At 40.3% G+C, this 26543-nt stretch overlaps 3 protein-coding genes and 1 long non-coding RNA gene across 4 annotated transcripts; 2 read left to right on the plus strand and 2 right to left on the minus strand.

The window, feature by feature from the left end:
- The first annotated feature begins 601 nt into the window (after positions 1-601).
- On the plus strand, positions 602-4614 carry LOC5521201 (trichohyalin). Its single transcript, XM_032366252.2, has 2 exons — positions 602-865; positions 2549-4614. Exon 2 carries the CDS (start codon positions 2556-2558, stop codon positions 4488-4490), a length of 1935 nt encoding a protein of 644 aa, XP_032222143.2. The 5' UTR covers positions 602-865; positions 2549-2555; the 3' UTR covers positions 4491-4614.
- An 827-nt stretch (positions 4615-5441) lies between these two features.
- LOC5521312 (islet cell autoantigen 1) lies at positions 5442-11017 on the minus strand. The gene is made up of 9 exons (XM_032366290.2): positions 10888-11017; positions 9960-10030; positions 9665-9884; positions 9327-9399; positions 9103-9226; positions 8636-8834; positions 7859-8468; positions 7456-7563; positions 5442-6675 (listed from the first exon to the last, which is right to left on the minus strand). Exons 2-9 carry the CDS (start codon positions 10001-10003, stop codon positions 6134-6136), a joined length of 1920 nt encoding a protein of 639 aa, XP_032222181.2. The 5' UTR covers positions 10004-10030; positions 10888-11017; the 3' UTR covers positions 5442-6133.
- Positions 11018-18802: 7785 nt separating this feature from the next.
- LOC116606226 lies at positions 18803-22004 on the plus strand. The gene is made up of 2 exons (XR_007307088.1): positions 18803-19311; positions 20857-22004. It is a non-coding gene; the product is annotated as an uncharacterized LOC116606226 (long non-coding RNA).
- Positions 22005-22587: 583 nt separating this feature from the next.
- On the minus strand, positions 22588-26543 carry LOC5521198 (prolyl 4-hydroxylase 5). The gene is made up of 2 exons (XM_032366487.2): positions 26315-26543; positions 22588-24422 (listed from the first exon to the last, which is right to left on the minus strand). The coding sequence occupies exons 1-2, from the start codon at positions 26502-26504 to the stop codon at positions 23734-23736; spliced, it is 879 nt and encodes a 292-aa protein (XP_032222378.2). The 5' UTR covers positions 26505-26543; the 3' UTR covers positions 22588-23733.

Genomic DNA, 26543 nt, shown 5'->3' on the forward strand with positions numbered 1-26543 from the left:
GTATTCACACCAGCACTTAAAGGTGGTTTAATTTAGCTGGTTTAAATCCCAACCTCCCAAGAGTGGACAGAACCAAGAACAAAACTGAATAGATTGTGCTGGTAAGAATTCAACACAATGAGAAACTTGGCAAGTTATCAGGCAAAAAAACCTTGTTTAACTAAACATGGTTTTGGTGTGAATGCAGCATTAGATTTGACACTATGCAACGACCATATTATACAACAAATTCAATTTTTCACTCCTTCTAAAAACTTGGGATTCAGCTTTAAAAAATCAGTGAAATAAAAGAACAATTAGAATAGTCGATAATAATACCAAATTTCCATCATATCTATGCAATTCATTAACGGTGTGCACGTTGAAAAAATACACAAAACCCCCTTAGATGAGATAGCAGTATTTATACAAAAGGCAAAAGGAAAAATTTGCAGTGGCTTGTATAAATACTGCTATCTCATCTAAGGGGGTTTTGTGTATTTTTTCAACGTGTTTAAAAACAGCTTAGAAAGGCAAACAGGGGGAATTGAACAGCAACAGTAGTTAGTAAGATAGTATACTTTCAAACTACTGTTTAATTCTAAAATCAGAATATTTATTTCAACAAGAATTACATCGAGCTCAGGTCGATCAAACTACCCTCGCCTGGGTTACCTGTGGTGTCGTTTGCGCTATTCAGAGCACTGGAACCCAGGCTCTTCAATAGGGCGTCACAACAAGTGCATATTTTGGTTCGCTGCTTTCTTCCATCTTCATTGTGTTGTAGTAAAGATGTGAATCGAGATTTACTCTGCTATTGGAAATCATACCTGCCAAAAAATACAATAGTATCAGCTACTACTTCGGAGTTCGTCCATTTTATAAGGTATATGTTCGCAAAAACCTTTAGAATAGCAAAGTAGACAACTTAAGTTATTTCATACCAAAATTAGTCTTTGAGATTTCAGTGATCTTCTCAACTTCTCTTTAAATTAACCTTAACTTTTCGTAGGTAGAATGCCATTCTTTAGGAAGCTGTTCGTCTATTGCTTGATAAGTTATAAGATGTCCTTCTTGAAGTAATATTCATTTGTAGATATTTGTTTCATTCCCCTAACTCATTCAACCATGCATCAGAAGCTATGGAAGCATATTTCGGAATCTCTGATCAGAACAACACGTTACTCTTCTTTTGGCAAAACTGATATATACATACCCAGGAATGATTAAAATGACAGAAATGGATGTGTGTTGTAGATATTTTCCTAATCCATGTATTTTTTAAATGAAAAATAGCATAGCATTGAATTTAATTAAATTGAGAGTATTATTGTCAAGATGACAGAGTTCTGACGTATCACTGAGTTGTTTACAACTAACTCATATCATGCTTCCCGGACGGAATGTCCGTTTTGATTCTAAATAAATATTTTTAGGTCATCTAGAAAATATCTTTTCAGATATTCACTTTCAATATGTTTTTGTTGGGGGGAATATGTACATCTCTTTTAGATAAGGACATCAAGCAGAGTTTGCACACACTCCCTAAGGTCTCTTCCCCTGAAGAAAAGAGACACTAGGGAACACTACTACACTATTTTTGACACTTGAAATATAGATTTCTGAAACATTTAATTGAATAATAAAATGATGGCCATTCATGAATTATCTTCGCCATTTTCATGAGCCAACAATATCCTTACAGCTGGAGTACAATGATGGAATTGGAATGATGTGCTGATTTCTCTAGACCATTCATGAATTATCTTCGCCATTTTCATGAGCCAACAATATCATTACAGCTGGAGTACAATTTATAACTTTTCCCATACTGTTTATGATTATTATTAAAATTTTAGGCCATTTCATTAAGTCAAGCAAGCTCTAGTGGAAACTCTTATCATCTCAGCAGTTGATTGACAACTGGAGGTGACAAATGCCTGGCACGGGCTTTTTGATAGCAGTCTTATGCCCTTAATGGTGTTATTAGTTGTCTATAAGCTTCTAATTTTATGTAGACTAACAGCAACAACCTTTTTTAAATGTGAAGTGGTTTAGCTTTTAGAATGTGTCATTTTGACATCTACAGGCCAATGCAGCATTACTGAAATCAGGGGCAGCTTATTGATGACAAAAAATAAATATTTTTTCCACATTATGCTTGTACTCTAACTTCTCTATTTTCTGGGCACTTTAAAAAAAAAAAACACTGCAAAAGAAATGGGTAAAGGAGTGCTTTATGGCATTTTTTGGCAACATAACAATCTCCTATGGCAGCCTAAAGGGGGGTGGGGGTAAAACCCCAAAACCCTCCCACTAGATCTGCTACTGTAAATATGCTAAACTCTGAAAAAACTTTGTTAAACACAAGGGTTGCTTCAATTTATTTTAGTTTTTTTTATCAAAAGTTATTATTGTCAAGCACCTAAAATAGCTCAAATTGCCATGATTTGAGCTATTGAGTATGCAGATTGTAACCCAGGGAGGATACCGTTTCCTGTGTAACAGAATAGTGAAGCAATAAGACCTCTGGCAGTGACTAGATCCTACCTTATAATTTCTGTTTTAGGATTACCATGGCTGCTGAACCGGATTTCGCAGAGCAAGAAGTGGAGGAAGTACAAATGACGGAGGAAGAGCTGGCCGAAGGCTTGGATGAAAAAGTGCATGCGAGGGAAAGAGAATATCTGCCTTTTCTTGAAGCCTGGGAAAATGAACAGGAAAGCTTCCTCGATAATGAGACAAAAAGAAGGACAGAAGATAAAGAAGTTATATTCAAAGAATGGGCGTCAAAAGATGAGATGGAGAAAGAGCTGTTTCAAGCAGAAGAACTTATGAAAGCGCGAGATACAGAGATTAAAGAGATCGAAAAACATCGGCAATTACTTCTTGCTAAACAAATGGAACGTCTTGACGAGCATGACAAAGCGATTAAGGAATTCATGAATAAACAAAAGGAAAGATATGCGCAATTGCTGCAAGCTCAGGAAGACAGTAAAGAGGCGTTTCGACAAAAACGAAAGAGCGAAGATGAGGTAACTAGGAAACGAGAAGAAGAAGAGATAGCGAAGCAGCAGCAAAGAGTTCGTGACGCAGAAAAAGCAAGGATGGAAGAAGAAAAACGTTTATTCGTGATAGAACAGGAACGAATCGAGCAGGAGGAAACTAAAAACTTTACGAAACTACAAAAACGCCAGGAAAAACAAAAGCAACTCCAAGAGGAAGCTCTGAAAGCGGCCCAGGCTGAACTTGAGAAGGCGTCAAGAAGACTCGAGCAACGGGGAAAGACTCTTGACAACTTACAGAAAGATGAAATTGCTTATATCCAAAAATATAAAGAAATACAGGAAAGGATGATTAGAGAAGAGAAGGAACGCCTGCAAAAAATGGAGGAGGTAAGAAAAGGTGAAGACGCTGAAATGGCCGAGAAAATCAAAAAGCGGTTGAGGATACAAGAAGGGGAACGAGAAGAGAGTTCTCATTTGCAAGAAACGTGGGATCAATCGGTGACTGATTTGCAGATTCGAAGTATGACTGAAGCCAGGGAACAACACGAGACTGAAATAAATAATATTGGTTTAAACGAGTTTTTAGAGCACGAAAAGAAAAAATGGAAGCAAACAGAGCAGGAGAAAAACAGTTTCCAGACACAAAGAGAGGAGGCTTTGCGAAAAAGAAGGGAAGAAGAAGAGAAAATTCTCATTGAGCAACACAACAAGAGAACGGAGTGGCAAACTAAAATGCAAGAGGAATGGGGTAAGTTCATGGAAGAACTGAAGACGAGGGAAGCTGAGAAATTGAGAAAAGATGCAGAAAAAACGAGAGCCCTTGAGGAATTACGGAAAGAAGAGGAACGTAAAGCATTTGAAACAGCAGAGAGACGGAAACAGCAGCAGCAGCAACGCCAGAGAGAAGACGAAGAAGCCCTTAAAAAAGCCGAAGAAGAGATGATGCTTCAAGAACATAAACAACGTGGACTTGAACGGTCAAAGCAAGAAGCACAGCGTTTGTTGGCTTTACAGGAACAGCACTTGAAAGAAGAACAAGAAATAAAGAATGAGGTGGAAAAGGAACGCCAAGAAGAAGAGAAAAAAAGAATGGAGATAGAAAAGCAAAGGATGGAATCTGAAAAAAAGAGGATATTGGAATCAAAACAGAAAAGGATAGAAGAAAGCAAGGATACAATCCACGATAACGAAAAATTCTTGGAAGAGCAAAGAAAGAGGTTGGTGGAGAAGGTCAAAAACGAAGGAGAAGAAGAGAGAATGTTACACGATCAACGCCAGAAGGAAGAGGAACAGTGGAGAAAAGAAGGGGTGGCGAGGCGTGAGGCCGAGCTTGAAGCGAAAAAACAAATGATGAAGAATATGGAAGAAGAAGAGCTGCGAATTCTGAGAAAAACTAGACAAGAGAGAGACGAAATCATAGGAGAAATGGGAGCCCAATTAGACCAAGAATATGGCGGTACGAATGCCCCAGTCCAAGAAAATCGACGTTGTTGTATAATATAATATGCGCATGCGTAACTAAATACTGAACTGAAATATAAACTGAAGGAAGTGCACTATAATCAAACAAAATTGGCTGTAATTTAAAAATTGGTTCTTGTATTTATAAAAAAAAGACCCACACCTACCTAATCTATAACTTTTAGACGGGGGTACTTTTGCCATTGACAACGCCCAAGTCTAATTCTTTTAGAGGCCAGAAATTGATTTTCGTTCGACCTTACCGGGGTGGTGGCCTTTCTTTCCCCGGATTTCCTCTTTCCCCTGTAAATCTGGGTAACATCGCCTTTACATTTAAAACAAAATGCGGAAAAAGGGCATATTCCAAAATTTTGCCTGCTGCATAATTTTGAATACTGTACATTCAAATATGAAGCTGCAATGTAAGCCCGTTACAGAGCCTATGACAGCCCTCTATCGTCTAATATTCTATGCGATAAGCTGTCCCCAACTCCCGAGATGTGTGTGAGTTCGTACTATACTCGACTGATTCAAGCTTAAACGCTCGTATAACAGTTTCCCTTTTAAGCCATAGACATCTCAACCCAGCTCCATACAAGCCCATAGACACGTCGATGCGGCATATCAAAAGTGACGTCATTAACCGACAAGCCACTCAGCCAATAGAAGCCAAGGGAACGAGGCTAAAGTCTTGTGGTAACTCAAAAAAATGGCAACATTTCGCCAAACTCTGGGAGGTGGGACTCTACCTGCTTGACTGTGAAACACTTTGGTATTTGGAAAACAAATTGTAATACAAAATAACCTTCAGTTTCATGTACCAAATTCAATAGAAATTTTTGCAATCGGTCGATGGAAATCGATTCTTTTTCTCGCTTGTTATTAGTCCCGTTAATGCATACACTGCAGGACAGAGCTTCCTGTGTCGCGCGCTTCCTTTGCTCAGCAAATGGTACGGGCAGAGGAGGGTAGTTATTAGATTGAAACGACATATATGTAATTGGACAATTTTACTTCCTTATGCGTACATATTCTACAGTACAAAGCACCCAATAAAATAAAGACAAAATATAGCGAGTGACCAAATCAAACTTGCGTCATTGGCTCTTATTCCCCGCCTTTCTTTCTATGGTTTGCTCACAACAGCTTTGAAATAGAATCCACTTTGCGATGGGCTGGAGCTTGTGACCAAAGGTAAAAAGTACGGTAGATTCTAGCCCTCGCTAACAACTAAAATGTGCCAAGCATACACTCTGGTCCATTCGCTTGAAACTTTAGTTTCCTATCTAATAAATAATGTCACCCACTTCACCTATAAACCCGGACCATTAACTATATTCTCACTTCTAAATCAGACATAGTTATGACTAATAAAAAATAATATATCTCTGATAGAGTCTTTAACTCTACGCTTTTTGGCGAATTTAACATACAGTTTTGCCTGGGACAAAACCCAATAACTGCTTCAAACCGTCTTATTTGTATTTGTTATGACAGTAAAGACAATAAAAATTGAATTGGCATTTTTGAACCTGAATAAATGTAACATATCAACGGCTTATAATTTACTTTAATCTCGTTGGGTTAGGATTTTCATTAATCTTGTTGGGTTAGGATTTTCATAATATGTATTACTTCACTATATATAACAGTCCTGGGTGATTTTCCCCTGGTGACATAATCTCTCAGCAAGTCCGCTCTTCTTCAGTCTGTTTTTTACCCTGCCCAATAGCATCGGGATTAGCGAGTGGGTCGAGATCCGAGAACAGGTTAAACCAAGCTGACATATCCGTCTTCTTGCCTTTACCTGGCTTGTTATTCTTCCCTTTGGATGGCAAACATTCGGCGCTTTTCTCTGGTGGGACGGAAGCCTGCATTGACGCTGGTTTGGCCGCGAAGAGCGCAGATGACATGGTGGAGGAGGAAGAATGTGCCCCAGCGGCTGCCCCGCCCATGGAATCCATACCCAGTAAGCTATCCATCAGATCAGATGGCATGAACCCTGATGGGTCCACGGCTGCCCCACCCTGAGGAGCTGGTGAGTCGCCGAACATGTCCTGCCACTGGCTGCTGAAGCTGTCTGAGGGTTGCTGAGAGTTGCTTCCACCCATGATGTCACTAAGGAGGTCGAGATCGTTCTGGTTCATTGGTTCTCGCGTGGGGGATCCGAATAACAGGTCGTCCGCAGACATAGGTCCTGGCTGGTTCAATTGTCCTTCTTTGCCATCTATTAACAATAAGAGACATATTAGGTAACCATTTTAAGTAACATACAGTAAAAACCCGCATGTAAAATTAACAAATTATGGGGCTTTAAAATATAAATTTGCTAAACAATAAAGATTACAGATATAACATGTATACAGTAGGATAGCAAAGTAACTATGCATTCAGTCACACTCCTGTAATTATGAATCCTACTGTTGAATAAGCAATTTGAAAAAAAAAAATTAAGAACCTAAAGGACCCGTTTTGCCAGACTATCTAGGTTCTTACATGCGGGTTTTTACTGTAACATTAACATAATGCAGGCCTTACTATAAACACTGAAGCTTCCTTATTTTCAACCCTCAAGGGAACGAAAAACTGTTTGAGTTAGAGGAATTTGAGTATGGCTCCTGTAAAAGGAATCTAGTGAGCCGGGAGCTATACCTTGATTCTTCGGTCTTCCAAGTCCGTGAAGGGCCAACAATTCTTACCTGGATTTGGTCTTCCAAGTCCCTGAAGGGCCAACAAGTCTTACCTTGATTCGGTCTTCCAAGTCCCTGAAGGGCCAACAAGTCTTACCTTGATTTGGTCTTCCAAGTCCCTGAAGGGCCAACAAGTCTTACCTTGATTTGGTCTTCCGAGTCCCTGAAGGGCCAACAAGTCTTACCCTGATTTGGTCTTCCAAGTCCCTGAAGGGCCAACAAGTCTTACCTTGATTTGGTCTTCCGAGTCCCTGAAGGGCCAACAAGTCTTACCTTGGTTCGGTCTTCCAAGTCCCTGAAGGGCCAACAAGTCTTACCTTGATTTGGTCTTCCGAGTCCCTGAAGGGCCAACAAGTCTTTGGCTATATCATAACTTGGAGGATCTGAGCTGTGGTCGTCGAAACCACCGAGAAGATCATCAGAAGCTGAAGCAAAATAACATACTTTAGTAAAACATTAAATGTAAATAGCAATATTTCGTGTGGTGGCAAGAAAAGCATGTGATTATGATGTATTGACTGATGAAGATTGGCTCAGTGAAATAGCAAAATAAAACGGTAGGTACAGCTAGAAGAGATAGAAAACAATAATCACGGGTCACTGTTTAGGTTTTTCCATAACTTATAACAAGCAGTATAAACTAAAAACAGTATAAGCCAGCAACAAAAAGATGCCATGTCAGCAAGCACAAATATTCATACACATACATGTCATTCATACCTGATTTACTGCCTGAGCCATGCCTAAAGGGAACTTCTTCATCGTCCCCTCCTCCCAACAAATCAATATAAGGACTAGGGCCTTCATCTTTCTTGCGAGCAGCTATTCCCTCCACGGTCATATCCCCAAGCAAGTCTGTCTCAACTAGCTTGTCCCCATTACTCTCAGCAGTGCCATTGCCCAAGTGTAATGGCTTGTCATCTGTGGGCGAGTTATCCAAGCATATAAGTGTGTCATCATCATCATCATCATCATTACTCCTCTTGGCTTCAGTTGCTTCTCCTGCATTCTCTGTATCCTTCTTGTCTACATGAGTTTCTTGGTCCAAGTGAACTTCCTTGATTTCATCATTTTTTTCATTGTCAGTGACTAGAGGGTTTAAACTTTTAAGCATCTGGAACTGGTAACTAGGGTAGCCCTTGAACTGTTCAGCAACCTGGTTCATACTCTTGGAGGTGTTTTCCCAGAATTTCAACATTGCTTGTTGGTACGCCGCCAGGGTGCTAGACAACAGGTTGCAACGACTTGCAGAGAGCAGGTCTACTTTTTGCATGACATCAAACTTGTTCTTCTCAAATTTCTTCTTTGTCCTTTTGACTTGGCTTTGAACCTGAAACATGATACGTATATAAAATGATCAAGATAGGCAAATATATAACTGAAATCAGGACAAAGAACCACTTTCTTCATTTGTTCTTGTGAGCAGATAATCTTAAACAATTCCCAAAAGGCATTGGCAAATAAAAATAGACTGTGTAATACTATAAAAATTCATACCTCTCTAAATTTGTCCAACCGTTTCCATTCTTCAGGGTCTAGTTCCTTTGATATATCAGACATCCATAGCAAGGAAGCTCTGTAGTCTGTCCGAGAACCTTCCATTCGGCCAATAGTCAGTGCAGTGTCTGAAATAGCCCTGTATCTAAATGTTTCAATCTCTTGATATAGTCGAACAAGTGGTGTACGCAAGCTTAATCTGAAAATACAAAAAATCAAGAAAATAACAAATCACTTAGAACTGCTACTGTAACCATAAGTCTGGAGTTTATTTCCTGATTAAGAAACTTAATTTACCCCAACAAAAACTAGATAAGTCATTCATAGTGTCATAACTTTTCTGAAATCAATTTTATACTCAATATAAAACCCATTCCTTCCTGAGTACTTTTGCGCAATAAACAGGCTTCTGGGGGTGTAATAGGAATGCATGTGTTAACATATACTGTATACATGAAAAAATGTACCTTTGTTGAGCAGTGTAACTCTGTGCTTTGCCCACTGCAATCATCATCTTCCCTGCTTTAGATTTATCTGCAGCTCCTTGTTCACGAAGAAAGCGCCCCATTTCATTTTCATCTTGAGAGAGTGCTGGAAATATAAAACCATGCAAAGCATTATTTAGAGGTTGGAAACTTGAGAAATGACAGGAAACGGCATTCTTGGATCTACTGTATAACACTTTACTCACCAAATATCCGGTTTTGGTAAATCTCAATTGCTTTTAATAAATCAATACATGTGGCCTGTATATGCTTGAAAGCCTGAAAGAATTGGTAAAGAGTGACATGACAGGCACAAGCTATATCAAATCTGACAAGGATCTGATCTTTAAGAATATCACATACTGTAGTCTCAAACCTACAAGGGACTTAAAAAAAACGGTCTCAGTTAGGAGAGAGTTCAAGTTAACATGCAAAATATAATTCCAAAATATTAAAATGAGCTCAAAGTTAGTTCAGGTAAACAAGGAGTTTGAGTATTCAAGTTCGGGTAAGGGTAATGAAATGTCAACATCTATAATCATACCGCCAAACGAGCATCAACTTCTGCATCACCAGCTACCACATATGCATCTTGGTCCTTGCCTAGCTTCTGTATGACAGCCTGTTTGGTGTGGTAAAACTTGTGTTCTATTTTGGTCTTGACACCTCCGGATGGGGGCCGATAGTTGTTGTAGTTGTAACCATAGCTTGCAGAATCTATTCCATCATCATCTTGGTAGTTGCGCTGGAAACCTCTATCATAGCTGTAAGAAAGTTAATTCATTGTCAGATAAAAAACATTGAGTTCTAACTTCTAATCCCAGCAACAAAAATCTTACTTCTCATCAGCTTCCTGGGGAACTTGTGAGTACGAGCTCTGCATCTTCTACGACTTGAACAGCTCACTACCCTGTGGTAGGATAAAACTTGTGTTGGCAAAATAAACTAACAATTTATAAAGGTTTGCAAAGTGTAGTTTATGGCTACAGTTTACTGAGCCAAAATGAATCACAAGGTTTACATACTACTGTAGAGACTGGTTTACATAGTCATCGTTTGCACAAAGGGGAACTAAACCACGATACAATTGCACATTGCGTCTAGGTCTTTTCCAAAACAAACAACAATGATTGCCTAATGGAATTTTAACAAAAAAAAATCCCAATTAAATAAAATCGATAAAATGGAAGAAAAAAACAACAGCAGAGAGGACAAATACGTATACCATAAGCTACTGGCATGATAAGACATGAAACATTAAAACCCTTTTTTTTATTCAAAAGGAAGATCGTAGGTTGTTTAGTCAAATACTTACAAAGATCATAAAACAAAACAAAAAACCGAACCGATTTTTCATAGGTTTTAGTGTTCGTCTAATTGTTGTATGTCTGAATTAAGATACTCGTCTAATAATTTAAGTATAATTCTGGATGCAAAGTTATAAAAGAATCTACGTAGGTGATTATACGACAAACGTAACGAAGGGAACAATAGATTAGAAGATCGCTATTTCGTTACGAAAATTTATAGCGTTCTTCTACTACAGAATAGAATACGAAGTATAGAACCTTAGCAGATCCTTAATAAAATTATAGATGGTAATAATAGAATAAAAGCACACGAGAAGAATTTCCGACTATCATAACAGGTGACCAAGACATCAACATTGAAGCGGATCGAAAAATCGCGGGACAAAAAGCGCTTCTAATCGTAGCACTGAAGAAAATACCAGAATTCGGTTCCAGATAGATAAATCATTTTACTAACCTTTTGAATGGCGTTTCATTGGGTATATATGAGGGTTATATTAACATAAATGGAGGTGAAACGAGACAAATTCCTTTGATTTTTCACACAAATAAAAGATGGCGGTCAGCTGCGCGCGCACCGTGATCAGCAAAACGACACGTAATAATTTATGCTAATGTATGAAACTACACAGGCACCCCCAAAAAAATAACCGTAAAAAGCTCAAGACAACTGTATAAACTTGTGGTGGTCGGCATAGGAGTGGTGGAAAAAGTGCAAAAGAACAATAGAAGGTTGAAGTGGTATATTTCGGCCTCTGTGAAAACAGACTAGTTTCGCAGAATGTTTCGAGTGTTTGCCCTTCGTCAGAGCAAAGAAAACTAATGCTCGAAACACTAGCCGAGCACCACGCGCAACGGAGAAAACTGAACTTCGCGCATCGTCGTGAGAGAAGTAAATAGACAACGCGCAACATAAAATAAACAACACATGCAACGTGACGTAGGTGAACACCACGCGCCATTCAAGGGGAGGGACTAACGCGAATTTTTGGGAAGTGTGCACCACGCACATTCAGGCGTGTCCAGAGGATAGGATATTTGTGTGGACAAAAAAGTTTCTAGACGGATCAAGTGACCTATAACCAAAGCTAAGGAAGCCGATTTGATCTTAATTCAGATATACTGTTAGGTATTCTATTATTTCAACTTGCTTTGTTATACCGCTACGTCATCTGAGAATGAAGAAGCTGGCCGCAATTCCAATGGCCGCGACCACATTTTTACCATGTCTGTTATTTGCTGTTATTTTTACCTTTATTTTAGGAGTGCATTAAAAAATCTGGCCAAGAATTGATATGATTTTTTTAATTTTTTTTTATCGAGTTGGCATAGATGGCGCGCGCATAATATCCAAATTACCCTGCAAATTAGAAACGAAATGGCGAATAATTAGAAAAAAAGATTTGGTAAATCAGCTCCAAATATGTGAGCTATTCTTACGTCATCTATGGCTGAATTGACTAATTAGCCCCGTTGCAAACATAGAGAGGTAGAAAGAAGATATAAGAAAATAGTAGCAAAAATGTTTCAATTTTTGAAGTCCCACCCGATGGCAACAGTTGCTGTCGGTGCCGCACTTGCCGCTGCCATGTACTACAGGCATTCCATCAAGAGCTACATGTTCGGCGATGGCAATGAGGTAAGATCTCTGCTCTACAAAAGTCTACAAAAAATACCCTTCTCTTTGAACAAGAAAGAAGGATATAGGGATCAAAGATATCGAGAATGGAGCAAGGGGGATTAACTGAAAATTTGAAGCTTGAATTCACCTACAAATTGACTACTGTAATAATGTTTTACTATTGCATATATTTTTTACCTTCATGTTTTTTTGCGCAGTCGATATACGAAAAAAAATCTTTTTTTTTTTGCAATGTTTTTATTTTAGTGTAACGAAAGTTCACCTGAAAAGCGCAAAAATCAAATTTTTACCGTATACTTTATAGCACAAAGTTCAATATGAATTTAATTTCCTTTTTTTCAGGAGGGAGATGACTCAGAGGCGGTGCAAGAGGGTGGCGACTGCAAGGATGCCGGGATACCTCCACTCGCGCCAGTTTCCCAAGAGCCGGCCCCCGCGCCACGCCCCGCCCGAGGACAAAAGAATAATTTTGGCGGGTTCCGAAGGAGATTCCTACAAGGCCGCCGATTTTAGTTTGGCTACTGTAAGGATGAGCCCAACCGAAGGCGTCGTAGAAGATTAGCGGAATTGAATTTGCATACGCAAATAATGGAATTTGACATATACGGCAATGGATATAGGCTTATAGGCTTGGGCATAGGGTTAGACTGCAACAGTCAGCATCATGTAGAAGATCTAGATAATATAGATATGAGAGTCATCATTCAATAGGACTTTTTGGCCGAGGATTCGACTACAGCTTGGTGGATTAAAAATCCAAGCGAATTACTGGAACATCCTTCTAACTACACTTCAGCGCCCAGAAAGACGCAAAAGTTTGGTGTCTTTGTTAAACATGTTGAAATCCAAACGAAATCCGATAATTATTTTCCCCTCTCATGGTGATTTATCCTTCTGATTTATCGCACCCTAATCACAGTTGGTGCTGTTGTATGTAAAAAGAAAAACATGTATAATAAAAGAGATATGCCTAATGAGTGTGAACACACACGTGTTTCTAGCAGGCAAAGTGTTAAATCCGTGAACGCAAGCTTGGAACCTCACGTATAACATATAAGGGAGCTGAACTGAGCTGAGCCTGCGACACAAGGGATCCCAAAATTTGACACCATACGTATCAGGGCCATAGCAGGGGTGGGGCGCTAGCTAGGTGCCATCATTCGTTGGCTTAAAAATCTACACAGCTTACTATTAAATGTCGTTTATCGTAAGAATTTCATTTGAGTTCAGTCTTCTAAGCAAGTCTTTAGTGTTGCCCGCGTCCCCACCCCACCATAAGCATCGTAAGCTCTTACGGCTCCATGATCATTATGCCTCTTATGATCCATATGGCTCTAGTGGGGACCAGGCTTTAGACAACAAAAGATGCACGAAGTAACAGGCGTGAAACTTTGGTGGATGTGATGGTTCTAAGCCAATCAGAACCGCAGTTTCGGAGCTGTGTCCTCTCCAACAGCACGTCAGGAGAAAATGCCGTTTTGCCGTTTAGCAAGAAATGGCAAGAATATACGATTTTCTCAAGACTCTCCTTAAAAATTTGCTCATTTCACTAAATATGAATCTCCCGTCCTTTTACGTTAAGAAGTCAATCGATAATTTTACGATTCGTGGCACAAATGATTTTGTGTTCCGGGATGGAATGTCTAAAACATCCATTTCTTATCATTTATTGTATTTATAAAGAAGCGAAATAGAAATTACCTCGAATGACGTGTTTCATAAAAGAAAGCAATGAGTGTTTTAGCTATAACCGATAAAAATGTCCATGTTAACCGGAAGATATGTCAAAATCTTTTATTTGTCAGTATCTGTTACATTTAAAAAGGAGCGAAACAACAATTGTTGAATGTATAAATTTAACAGTCTCCGAGTTAAAAAAGGAATGTATAAATTTATACAGTCCCGGAGTTCAAAAAGGAATGTATAAATTTATACAGTCCCCGAGTTCAAAAAGGAATGTATAAATTTATACAGTTCCCGAGTTCAAAAAGGAATGTATAAATTTATACATAGTCCCCGAGTTCAAAAAGGAATGTATAAATTTATACAGTCCCGGAGTTCAAAAAGGAATGTATAAATTTATACAGTCCCGGAGTTCAAAAAGGAATGTATAAATTTATACAGTCCCGGAGTTCAAAAAGGAATGTATAAATTTATACAGTCCCGGAGTTCAAAAAGGAATGCATAAATTTATACAGTTCCGGAATTCAAAAAGGAATGTATAAATTTATACAATCCCCGAGTTCAAATAGGAATGTATAAATTTATACAGTCCCGGAGTTCAAAAAGGAATGTATAAATTTATACAGTCCCTGAGTTCAAATAGGAATGTATAAATTTATACAGTCCCGGAGTTCAAAAAGGAATGTATAAATTCATACAGTCCCTGAGTTCAAATAGGAATGTATAAATTTATACAGTCCCGGAGTTCAAAAAGGAATGTATAAATTCATACAGTCCCGGAGTTCAAAAAGGAATGTATAAATTTATACAGTCCCGGAGTTCAAAAAGGAATGTATAAATTTATACAGTCCCGGAGTTAAAAAAGGAATGTATAAATTTATACAGTCCCGGAGTTAAAAAAAAAAAACCAAATATATATTAATCCCGTCCCTGAGTTCCAAAAGGAAGGTATAATCCTGCCATTGACGTTGGTAAAAAAGAAAACGGAAACGTCCAACGGGAATGTCATTCTTGGAAAAGCTGTGCGACTGGTGTAAATGAGAAAGGCAAATCATGCACTGTTAGAAAATTCTTTATTCGCACTTGTTATCTACAGCGATATTTCCCTTTTTATAAATAATAAAGTTTAAGCCTTTTATATCTAGCTACGTTGCGTTATCTAACCTGTAACGCGCGAACGGTACCCAACGCACTATCAAACCTGTCCGAGAAGCAAAACGCGTAGAAATGGCGCTAAGAATGGAGCAGTAGCACGCATGCGCGTGGCCCAGGAGGCGGCACGGTGCTAGACTATGCTAAGGCGACAAGAGAAAAACATGGCTCGCATTCGGCACCTCAGTTCTCCCCACAAGGGTAGTCATTGCAGCATCTGTCGTCGTCGTCATCACAATCGACACAGCACTCCATCAGGTCTGGCTCTTTGGTGAGAGCATTGACTTTTCTGCATTGTCAGGATCCATGGCAAGCACAAATGCGTTTCGTTTTGTTCTTAGACATTCCACGATGGTATATTCTGGAGAGAGAAATAGAATCTTAACCTCTACAGGCATCCTTACGAAAACCACTACCCAGGTTGTATTCTTCATAAACCTCGGATCCCCCCCCCCCCCCCCCCCTCCCACTGGTTATGCAGGCCTGCTACTGCGTTAGGCAAACCAAGCCACTTGCACGCATACAGTCAGCCACTTACAGAATGACATGTTCACCCCTACGGTCTAAATAAAATTGAATGCGTTTCTGTGTATGCGCATATTCCGTCACACGAAAGACATTTTAAGTCAATTTAAGTAAAACAGCTAAAATATGTATAATAACTATTCCCAGAAACCATATAAACTTAATTCGTGAGGCTAGCTCCCTGTGTTGCTGTATCTAGGGGAAACATATGCAACAGCGTAGAACAGTGGTGAGTATTTACCCATTCCTGCTCCGTTATCAAGGACAGTGTCCCCTGATGTAGTGAAATGCTCTACAAGAAATCCTGGGGGCCCGGCTGGTTCCATCTTTGGGAAAGACAAATACATTGGATGCATCTTCAGTCATCCCGTCATTGATGTTCTCCCCTGTGATGATGTTGCTGCTATTCCAGTGTCCTATAACTACTGGCTCGATCGCGTTCTGTAGTCTTACACCTGTGTATTGATAAAAAAATGTACATGCTATTAGGCTGGGACTGGTCCTGAAGGGCTATGGGTAGATTTTGTACCGTTATCATACCGATTCCCGTTACACTAAACCCATTTCCCGCTTACCAGGCCATGAGTGAAATCCAGCACCCCATTTAACACTTTCATGACCCAGATTGAGTTGGGAGTGTCTCAATTACCTAATCAGGGGGCACGTGGATTACCAATCCGGAAATGAGAAAAAAAATGGGCCGAAGCAAACATTTGTTTCTGTCGAGTACCCTTAGATTAGCACAACTATTCCCCCTTGGAGGATTTACTCCAAAAATCAAGGTAGGAAGGAGGTATAAATTTTTCCAAATGATCCCGATGCAAGGGCTAAAAATGCTTTCTGGTTCAATTTTTGATGTTATAAACCTGATCCCAAAAAATCTTGTGATTCCGTACATTTGTGGGCAAAGATTCCTGATTCCGAGAATTGTCTTGATCCCAACATTTTGAAAACAATCCCGATCCTACCAAGATAATTTTGATCCCTGATCTCAAAAATAAAGCTGATCCCTGTCACTATTAAACTCGTTAATACCCTGAGAAATGGCTCCCACCAATAAAGACGTACAATCGATTCTTTTAAATGATGTGTCTACGTGCCAGGCCTCTTGTACCGCCGTTAGCTTTTGACCAAATATATTCTTTATTCTCGTCGACTCAATAACATCGGAGGCTTTTCTAGTCATTTCTAGTCTTCGTGTTTTGTCCTCCATTTTAGCGTCATAAGACAAAGCAGCGTGTATGTTATGCCTAATGACTATATTGTTACACTCAGATAATAAATGTCTTGACCAGAGACACCGGTATACTCGATTGGTGTCTGACCAACAGACCAAAGTACTTTCAGCAACCTTTACAGCTCTCCAAGATGGGTAGTTGCGATCACTACCCAATCCTTATCAAGCCCAACTTGTCGGTTACCAACCCCAAAGCCCACAAGAGCTCTGTCTGGCGACGAAACTTGCGGCGCAGCATCCTGGACGCCTTTGGCCGCTGGATCACTCAATTTTGATGGAATACTATCTTGAGTCTTCAGACGGCTAGGGGGAAGTTTGAGCGGTTCTATACTGTCATCACTGACGCTGTGAACACTTATCTTCCCTTGCAGAGAGTTCAAGTCTGTGCCACAAACAAACCCTGGATTGGCACATCACTTTGTTCCTTGATTGCTCGCAGACAGAAGGCTCTTACCACCCTCGGTAAAGACTCTCGCCTGTACAAAGAACTCAGGAATCAAGTGCAAAGAGGGTGTAAAGTATGCAGAGAAAGATACTATCCCAACAAAGTTGCTGCGCTTAAAGAGTCAAATATTTCCCGCTGGTGGCAGGAAGTCAAATGTCTGAGTGGCTCTGTTGTCTCAAATGAGTGGTGGCACCAGCTGATGGATGACTCTACCCCGTCGGTCCAGATTCTTGCTGAAAGATTCAATGAGTTTGTCCTTGGTCTTACGTCTAATTTCGCGCCCATCAGCCAGCAAGTTACCTGCTCGGGGCCAGTCCCCCCTGAACTGCTTATCACCCCTGGAAAGGCGTTTAAAGCCCTAAGTCGCATCAAAGTGAAGAAGTCATCTGGACCTGACCCAGTCCCTAGTGTCATATGGAAGGAATTTGCCCCTGAACTGTCTGTTGTCGTCTGCAACCTGTACAATTCCTCATTGATGGAAGGCTTTGTTCCCCAAGAACTGAAGGAGTCGATTGTCCATCCAGTGCCAAAGTGCTCCCCTCCAAAGACTCTGAGTGAGGACCTTAGACCCATTACCCTTACTTCTCAGTTAGCTAAAGTTATGGAGGGATTTGCACTTGATTCGCAATTCGCATGCGTCAAGGATAAGCTTGACCCTAAACAGTTCTCTGTATCAGGGAAGTCTACTGTGCTGGCCCTGGTGTATTTTCTCCATTGCATCCTTGAATCGCTTGAAAGAGGCGAAAATTATGTGCGCATATTTTTTGCCGACTTTTTAAAGGGCTTTGACTTAGTCGACCATAACGTCTTAATGTCTGAGCTCGACCTCCTGGGAATCAACGAGTATCTCCAAAATTGGATTGCTGCCTTTCTCACAGCCCGACCACAGCGCGTCAAAATCAGTGGCCACACCTCATCGCCTGTGTTCCCTAATGGGGGCGTACCACAGGCACTAAGCTTGCTCCACTATTGTTTGCTATACTTGTAAACAGGCTGGCGAGCACTTGGCCATATCGCATTAAGTATGTTGATGACACCACCATCTTTGAAGTGATTCCCAGGTGCTCGCCAAGTTATCTGCCATTTATTGCTAATGATATTTGCAATTTTGCTACGGAGCGTGGGATGAGGCTCTCCGGCTCCTTAAGAAATCTGGAGTACCGGTCCAGGATCTTGTTGCCATCTATTGTGTACTCATTAGATCTGTTGTGGAGTACGCAGGTCCAGTATGGGCTAATATAACAGGGTTCCTTGTCGACATTGTTTAGAGCATCCAAAAGAGGGCCCTCCGTATCGTTTTATACCATCTACGATACAAGGAGGCCTTGGACGCCAGCGGGCTCCAAAGTCTTGCTGACCGCAGGCGCGAGCTTTGTATCAGTCTCATGACCTCCGCTAAGGAGCCAGAACCCCTTCGATCTGTAATTACTGGAGGCGTAACTAATAACGAGCATGGATACTCACTAAGATCCGGCAGTATGAATACCTACAAACATATTTCTGTAACTAAACGCTTTGGTGACTTTGTTACTTATCGATTTCTGTAATATTATAACGCTATATGTGCTGGCCCTTTGCCTTAATTCAGTCTGTAATACTGCCATCGGCGGATTTACATACCCCTATTCACCCCCCCCCCCCCCCCCCCCCTTAATCTAGGCCTTAGATACAGTATTCGCCGCATTACTGTAACTCTCTCTCCTCGGAGGGCATTCGGGAATTATAAGAACAAATACCCTGTTGACGAACACAATCCACTTCGTAATCCGAGCCCCTTAAATGAGCCGTTGCATAACAAAGTGTTCTACTCAAGTAGTCACGTTTCGGCTATAGCGCGTCGGATATCGAGTCGGAGACTGTATTCAGATAACGCACCGTAACTGAACCGGGGGAGTTAACCAAACAAACTGTTCCTCTGGCCTTGTTCTACCAGATTTGGTAGTATTCCGGTCTGAGTACTATGGCTTCTTGGATGAGAAACATAAAGGGTTGCATCGACCAATTTGACCTTGCTCCACCACAACTTGATCACTTTACGTTTGAAGGGGAACCTGAAAAGATAGCTGACATTGCTATGTTCATGGCCAACTTTGGAGAAAAGCTATCATTACTCAACGTTGATTTGGAAAAGGAGCTATTGATCCTGGTTAAGACAGCGGATGGCGTGGATTTAAAGAAATCACCTTTCTTTTATATGGTAATTTTAAATATTGTATTCCATTTTCTCTTTGATTTCCTCTTAATGCCCTAGTACCATTTTACACTCATTTTCAGTCACACATACTGTACACCTTGTGTTTTTTGTTACCGAGTCGGGACTGTTTTTTTGAGGAAGCCATTTCTTAGTTACGGCGGGCGGGCGTATGTAGACTTTGACACTGTACAAAACTAAGAAAATCGCCCACCCCTTGGAACAAAACAGCAGTTAAATGCCCCTACTCCTCGGGATGCATACTATAGACAACAAGTCCTCTGAAATAAGCCTTATCTTTTAAAGCCAGTACACCGCAGCAAGTACATTTGTACCCATAACTATGAAAATAACACTAAAAAATGAAAAAATAAATAATCTCCATTTGCCGTTAGTTATCATTCATATTCGTTTTTACACATTTTGCTGTGCAGCTTGCCACATGCTGATACATGGATTTGCTTGCTACAGAGGAAAAAGTCTCAAACCAGAAACTGACATTTGCAAAGTACATTTTGTGACGCTATTCACTTGTCCCAAAAACCCCAGGGTGGAGACACACGTTCTTAGAGTCGAAAACAGTCAATTCCCCCAAACCCATCGGGCCAGTTTTTCCTGGGACCATGGAGGTGGGGTTTCAAATGACTAGTGCATTATTCTATTGATGGCTTTGTGTATATCGGTATTTTCTCGTTGACAGTAGTAAAATATCTAATTTAATATGACACTCGTAAATCATGTTCTCTGTTTGTCAAGGGTCTATTAAGAGGCAAAGAGGTTACACACACATGGCATCAGCCTGCGCCCACATGCTCCCAAAACTAGATTGTAACATAAGAAAACATTTTTGTGCATCTGTTCTATGATAGATGTACAGAAGACGTCACAGCTCATGAACAACAATCATGCAACTCCACTTTATTTTTCTTCATGTCACGCTGTGACAACATTTGTGCATCTATTAGAGCACAGGCACACACAAAAATGAGACGTTTTAGTTGCTTAAAACATTGTATACTTACAGTGGTACCTCTATTTCGCCGCCACTCACATCACATGTGCCCACTTTCCAAGTCCTGAGATATTGGTCACTTAAAAAGCAGTTGAAGCCAGCTTTTTTTTCCCAGTCTCATGTTTTATTTGAAAGCGGGCAGAAAATCTTATTCATGGAACAAATAAACTCTTGGTAGAAAAATGATTATGAAGTAAGGTTTCTGTTGGCATTTGTATAATCATGTAAGCTAATATGCATCTAGACTCAGAGCTGTAACAGGCAATGTCAGATTTGGGTGGGGGGCACAATACAGAAACTCTAAGAAAATATTGGGGGGGGGGGGGCAACAGCCACGCCCCTACTAGTCATTTCCTTGTATTTTTGAAAATATTAGGGGGCGCCCCACCCCCTGCTACGGCCTTGAGACTTGGTGCCTTTTCCTGTATTTACAGCCTTTGTGCTCATTCAGAACCGATTCATGGAAACCTTTAGGTACCAAAACATTAAAGTGCCAGACTCTTACAAAAGTACTTTACAACATAATCTTGTATTTACAGGTCGCTGTGGGTCCACACTGTTGTGTAAAGCATTAGAAGAACTCTCTACAGTCCAAGCAGTGTCAGAGCCAGACATTTTCACTACTATTGGTGTAACTATTAGCCAACTTGAGCGAGAAGTTAAACTTCCTTATCTTAACAAGATATCGCATGCAACACTAGTAGATGTGACTCGTGTTGCTATCCTATTGTTAAACTACTATTTCATTTCTGTAGCACCAGAAAAGACAAGTATTTGTTATAAACTCAGGTCATTTGGTTTAGACGGAGCTGAGATAATCCAAGAGTCAACCCCAAATGCTAAAAACATTTATCTATATCGAAACTGTTATGCATTTGTTGAAAGTTATATTCGCATATTAGCCAAGAACTACTATGTTTATTGGTTACTCTCCACACTTCGTTTAGATGCTTGGTTCTTGGATAGACTATTTCCAAAAAGGGAAACAGATGTTTTGACTCACTCTCTTGGAAAAACAGCAAAATTTGATGATTTTCCTTTTAGAAAAGGTTTCTATTGGTGCTTCAGCCATGCCTGGTGGATAAATGTTGAAAAAGCAGCATTGTTGATAAAAAAAGATCCAGATAGTTTTTTTCATGCAGTCCTTCGATATGAAGATTTGACCAAACAAAAAGAGAAACTTGTAAAGAGTGTTGCACAACGCTTAGGTGTTAAATTGGTAAGAGGAGATGAGCAAAAAATTGCTTCTGCTTTCACTTCTAACAGTCAGGAAGGTAATGAAATAGCATCAAAGCGTAACACTGATGATGACACTGATGTGTGGTTTGGGGATTGGGAAAAAGGGCAGATAAATGACATTCTTTCCCATCTTGGAAATAAAGTCAAATCTAGTCATTACATTGTAGAGGGCACCATTTAAAATCTTAAAGACTCCAATAACAATACCAGCAAAGATTCTTTTTTTTTATTAAGATTTGTTTTCCTTGTATACTTATTTGTATTTAATATATAAGGGGACTTCTAGAAGGCACAGTCCTGCATACACATAATGTATATAGTATTTTTTTAATTTGTTCTGTATACTTAAGTAAATAACTTTTCTAAAACTTTGAAGATATTCTGTGATTCCAAGCTTGAAGCATTATTTATATATAGCCATAACTTATAAAGGAATATTTGTCTCAAACGTGTGCACTTAGTGTGTAAGTAGGAACCTAAAGTCTGCACATTGTTTTTGTTTAACTGATGTTTTGTTTAATTACCTAGTCACCAGGGGCGTAGGCAGGGGGTTGGCCCAGGGGCGTAGGCAGGGGGGTGGCCCAGGGGCTTAGGCAGGGGGGTGGCCTAGGGGCTTAGGCAGGGGGTGGCCCAGGGGCATAGGCAGGGGGGTGGCCTAGGGGCATAGGCAGGGGGGTGGCCTAGGGGCGTAGGCAGGGGGGCCCAGGGGCGAAGGCAGGGGGGTGGCCCAGGGGCGAAGGCAGGGGGGGGGCCCAGGGGCGTAGGCAGGGGGTGGCCCAGGGGCGTAGGCAGGGGGGTGGCCTAGGGGTGTAGGCAGGGGGGTGGCCTAGGGGTGTAGGCAGGGGGTGGCCCAGGGGCGTAGGCAGGGGGGTGGCCTAGGGGCGTAGGCAGGGGGGTGGCCTAGGGGCCCCGGCACCCTCCCCCCTTTTAGCAGCCAAAAATACAGTAAATGTAAGAGACATCTAAAATACAGGAGAAAATGCCTTGAAAGTCCCTTTTTGGCCCCCTCCTGTTATAAATCCTGGCTACGCCACTGATTACTTTTATTTCATGATTGACATGTTATTTTATTATAGTGTAAGTTGAAAGCATATGTTACTGAGTCAAAGCAGTAAGCCAAAGATTTATCAAAGAGTTGCTATTTCATGATTTTTAAGTTTTAAGAGTTTTAAAGGAGTTCTTCCCACATAGTCGGAGAACATATGTAGTATAGGCACATTTTCTATCTTTGTTGTAATTTATTTTAGTCTCAGATTTGAAAGCTCAGCTTCTGATTACGAATTGTACATCTACTTTATTGTTTTCATTGCATAAATGTCTGATTAAAAAAAAATCAAGGTAAATTAGTACTGTTTTGGTCCACAACATTACATTACATTAATCCCACATCTGGGCCAGCACCTGCCAGCACTGCTGGCGAACTTTCGCTTGGAAATGTCAAAATGAGAAATGACATTTCCTTTGTCTTGTGGTCAGTCGAGCAAGAATTCACCAGCAATGCTGGTGAGATGCTGGCTAGACGTTGGCCTAGCGGCATTGTTAGCGCAGTTTGAACACCGTGATGGGAGGTGCTGGTTGGTGCTGGTCAAAATTTTGATTTAGTTCAAACTTTTGGCCAACACTTTGCCAGCATCTTCTTTGTCTCGTGGTCCTTCGAGCATAAGCTGTGCCGGCGCAGTTTGCACACGAACCTAGCAATGCTGGGCTCATTTGCATCGTTTTCATAGAAAAAAATAGCTCGCGTCCGAATACCGCTGTCATTTGAAAAATAATAAACGTTACCGCATCTATAATAAAAAAAAAAGATCGCAAATTTTTGGTAGTGAAAACAATATATAACTGGAATGTAGATATCATGTAAAACAAAATCCCACGTGCTACTTTCTAATTATCAGATTGAATTCATTGTTTTAATCGTCCTATTATTGCTCGTAGTCGTAAAAATGAGACCGCTACAACATCAGGGTAAAAAACAGACCCGAATTCAACAGGAATCCAGCTGTAAAATGATGGGTTGCCTTTGGTTCTGTCATGCATCAAACATGCATCAAACTTATTACCAACATGCTGGCCATGTGTTGGGGCAGTTTGCACATCGGCCTAACTCCGGCCTATCACTCCGTCAGCATTTCTGGGCCAGCAATGCAGGCAGGTGCTGGCGCAGTTTGTACAGGGCTTTAATCATGCCAGAAATCTCCATTCTCCCAGGGTTCATTATGCAGCCAAATTTGTGCAATCCACTTTTCCCCACTTACCACAGGGCATGACCCATGCAAGGACAATGCATCAACATCATCACCATCAACATGATTCCAAAACAGAAGACAAGACAGAACTTCTGGTGAGACTTTAACCATATTGTTCTCCTTCCCACAAATGGAATCCAGTGAAGGTTTATCAACATTCTCTTTTTTAAGTTGGATGCTACTGATATTGGTTGCCAATGGAAATATTGTTTCTCCTCCACTTTTCACATCATTTAAATAAACCAAAAATGTTGCAGTCCGTTTTACTCTTCTCTGATTCATCAAGAAACCAGAATCATAGTGCAAGGAATATTTCTGGCCTACTTTGTACTTGGTTAAGGCGACAGGTTCTGCAAATCTCCATTGTGTGTTTGATAACTTTCCAGCTAGCTGGGCTATATCTCTGAGAATAGTGATTTTGGAATCTTCTTTATTTTTTAAATATAAAGAAGAGGAAAACCCACTTTCAGTTTCTTTCGTCAGCCTTTCTGTAGCCAACCCCAGCAAATTTTCCTGCTGCTTATTTGTGATACAATTTCTATATAGATAAATATTTGGGTAAAATGAAATTATCTGAGGTTGTGATGGTATATTATTTGTTGCTTGTTTGTCCAGTACTCCTTTAAAAAAACACCAGAAAATAAATATCAATATCTACTCAGACACATTTGTGGCTTGGTTTCAGTGAAAAGCACAAGGTGCTCAGCTTCTCTAATTCATGGAACCTACGGAAACCTACAGAACCTACGGAAACTTCTCTCTAAGCCACTAAATAACAAAAAAAACATACATTTGTCCACATACCCGGAGTACCAGAGGCTTGAGCTTCACACGTTTAATTTCACTTGAAGGTGAAGAATAAACATTTCTTAAAATGTACATAAACTCGGAAACCCGGAAAGTCAACTGGTCAGCCTGATCAACTCAATGCATTTAAAATTATACCCAAAAAGAATGTCAAGTTGTAGTGAGTTTGGGGTAATAAGGGAAAGTTCATTTATTATCCTGGAAGGGGGGGGAGGATACCGTGGAGGGGCCTCAAGACATTTCTGAGGTGTCTAGAGGGGGGGAGGGCGAAAACTTTATTGATTTTGAAAGGGATGGGGGCTCTGGTTTCTTTGGGTGTTGATTCTCTTCTATATAATTTGACCAAGTGTCAAATCAGACTTCTTGGTTCAGGCGGAAAATTGTTCCTCCTGAAAAGGGGGGGGGGTAAATTTCAGCCCTTATTTTGATCAAACTACTCCACAACCTATTGAGTGTGACGTCTGAATCAACCTCGAACCCATGGTACAAAAGGTATTTGAGTCGATATAAACAGATGATAAGATTCGGCACGACAGGAGCGTGACGTAAGGTATCGGCACCTATTCTCGACCACATGAAATTAATGTCAAATATTTCGTAAACAATGAAGAACAAGCCAAAAGTGACCCACCAAATTGCAGAAACAACGTAGGTGAAACATGAACTCTAAAGCTTTTTACGAATGTTTGTTTCGCTTGGCTCATTGAATTATTATCTTACGCAAGGTTATATAACATACAGAAAATTGTGTTTGACTGCACTACGTGAGGAAGAAAAAACGCTGTAAAAACCTCCAGCATTTACTGATCGTGATGAAAATCACTCAGCAAATCCACCATTCTGTTGTTTGTGTCCCAGTGTGCTTTCTGGCCTTTGATTCAGCCTCGGTTTCATGCTAGCTTTCATTGTTTGAGCCTCGGTCACTGCACCTATTTTGGACCACTCAACAATTCAAAACAAATTTGAGCAATTGCAAGTTTGGCTGTGCAGTATGACACAGTTAGTCTGCAAATATTTATGAGGGGGCTATTTTTCCACACGTCACCTGCACAGGGAGTGTGTATAATCCACAGATTGACGACCACTTAACGAACGCATATTTCCGCATACTTCCGCCCCCCTGCTTGCCTTACTTGCTTGCTTTGCGCGCGTAATGTCAGTTTTGAATCGCTTGTTGCTGAGCCAAATGAAGCTTAGAATGGAACTTTTGGAAACTACATTTATCAGAGATTATTGTCTGTGGTATCTTAGCTAAAATGAAATTTTTCATGCTATTTTTCCAAATGGACGAGAGTGGGTTCTGAGCGGAGGAGAATAGGTTTGACTGGACGCGAATTGGTTGGGCAAAGGGTTTGTATTTACTTTGATTTTTTCTTTAAAAAAACATACTTGTGAGAATAGTCGAAGTCTACAGAATTATTTTAACTTGAAAGAAGCACAACAATGCAAAATATTCCTCTTTGACTTTAAATTTTCGCTGGAAATACATTTCAAAGATAAAGTGGTCGAGAATAGGTGTCAATACCTTATGAATCGGGTCTTAGTTGTAGTGAGTTTATTGGTACTTTAAGTAATTTCTTTGTTATTTAGCGTCTTAGAGACGTTTCCGTAGGCTTCCGCAGGTTTCCGTAGGTTCCGTGAATTACAGATGCCGCAAGGCGCTAGGGGAAAGGGAGATAAAGACAGTGTGCTGAAATTACCTCACCATCTAAATTTGTCTCACACGAAGCAGCTCCAAAAAAACCGGTTTCCATGGGATCCGTCCAAGACGTTTCTTGTCGCTTTTCTCTGATACATTGACCATCTTTTAATGCAGATGTTTGAGGTAACTTACAAAAAAACACGAAATAAGAAGGTAGCAAAACGCAAATCAAAAGCAAACTTTTGTCCGCCATCTTGAATTTAAATCATAAAGCATGTTCCGCTCACAAATA

This window comes from Nematostella vectensis, chromosome 2 (assembly GCF_932526225.1).
Source record: "Nematostella vectensis chromosome 2, jaNemVect1.1, whole genome shotgun sequence".
In the NCBI taxonomy this organism is placed as follows: domain Eukaryota; kingdom Metazoa; phylum Cnidaria; class Anthozoa; order Actiniaria; family Edwardsiidae; genus Nematostella; species Nematostella vectensis.

What these genes read in the sequence shown, in the direction of transcription:
- LOC5521201 (XM_032366252.2), top strand. Translation starts at nt 2,556, where the DNA reads ATGGCTGCTGAACCGGATTTCGCAGAGCAAGAAGTGGAGGAAGTACAA.
- LOC5521312 (XM_032366290.2), bottom strand. Translation starts at nt 10,003, where the DNA reads ATGCAGAGCTCGTACTCACAAGTTCCCCAGGAAGCTGATGAGAA. An exon ending in AAGTTGATGCTCGTTTGGCG is followed by an intron (nt 9,400 to 9,664) that starts GTATGATTATAG and finishes CAATTCTTTCAG; the next exon opens with GCTTTCAAGCATATACAGGC. An exon ending in ACTCGGAAGACCAAATCAAG is followed by an intron (nt 6,676 to 7,455) that starts GTAAGACTTGTT and finishes TATTGTTAATAG; the next exon opens with ATGGCAAAGAAGGACAATTG.
- LOC5521198 (XM_032366487.2), bottom strand. Translation starts at nt 26,504, where the DNA reads ATGGCGGACAAAAGTTTGCTTTTGATTTGCGTTTTGCTACCTTCTTAT. An exon ending in GTGTGAGACAAATTTAGATG is followed by an intron (nt 24,423 to 26,314) that starts GTGAGGTAATTT and finishes GTTTTTTTAAAG; the next exon opens with GAGTACTGGACAAACAAGCA.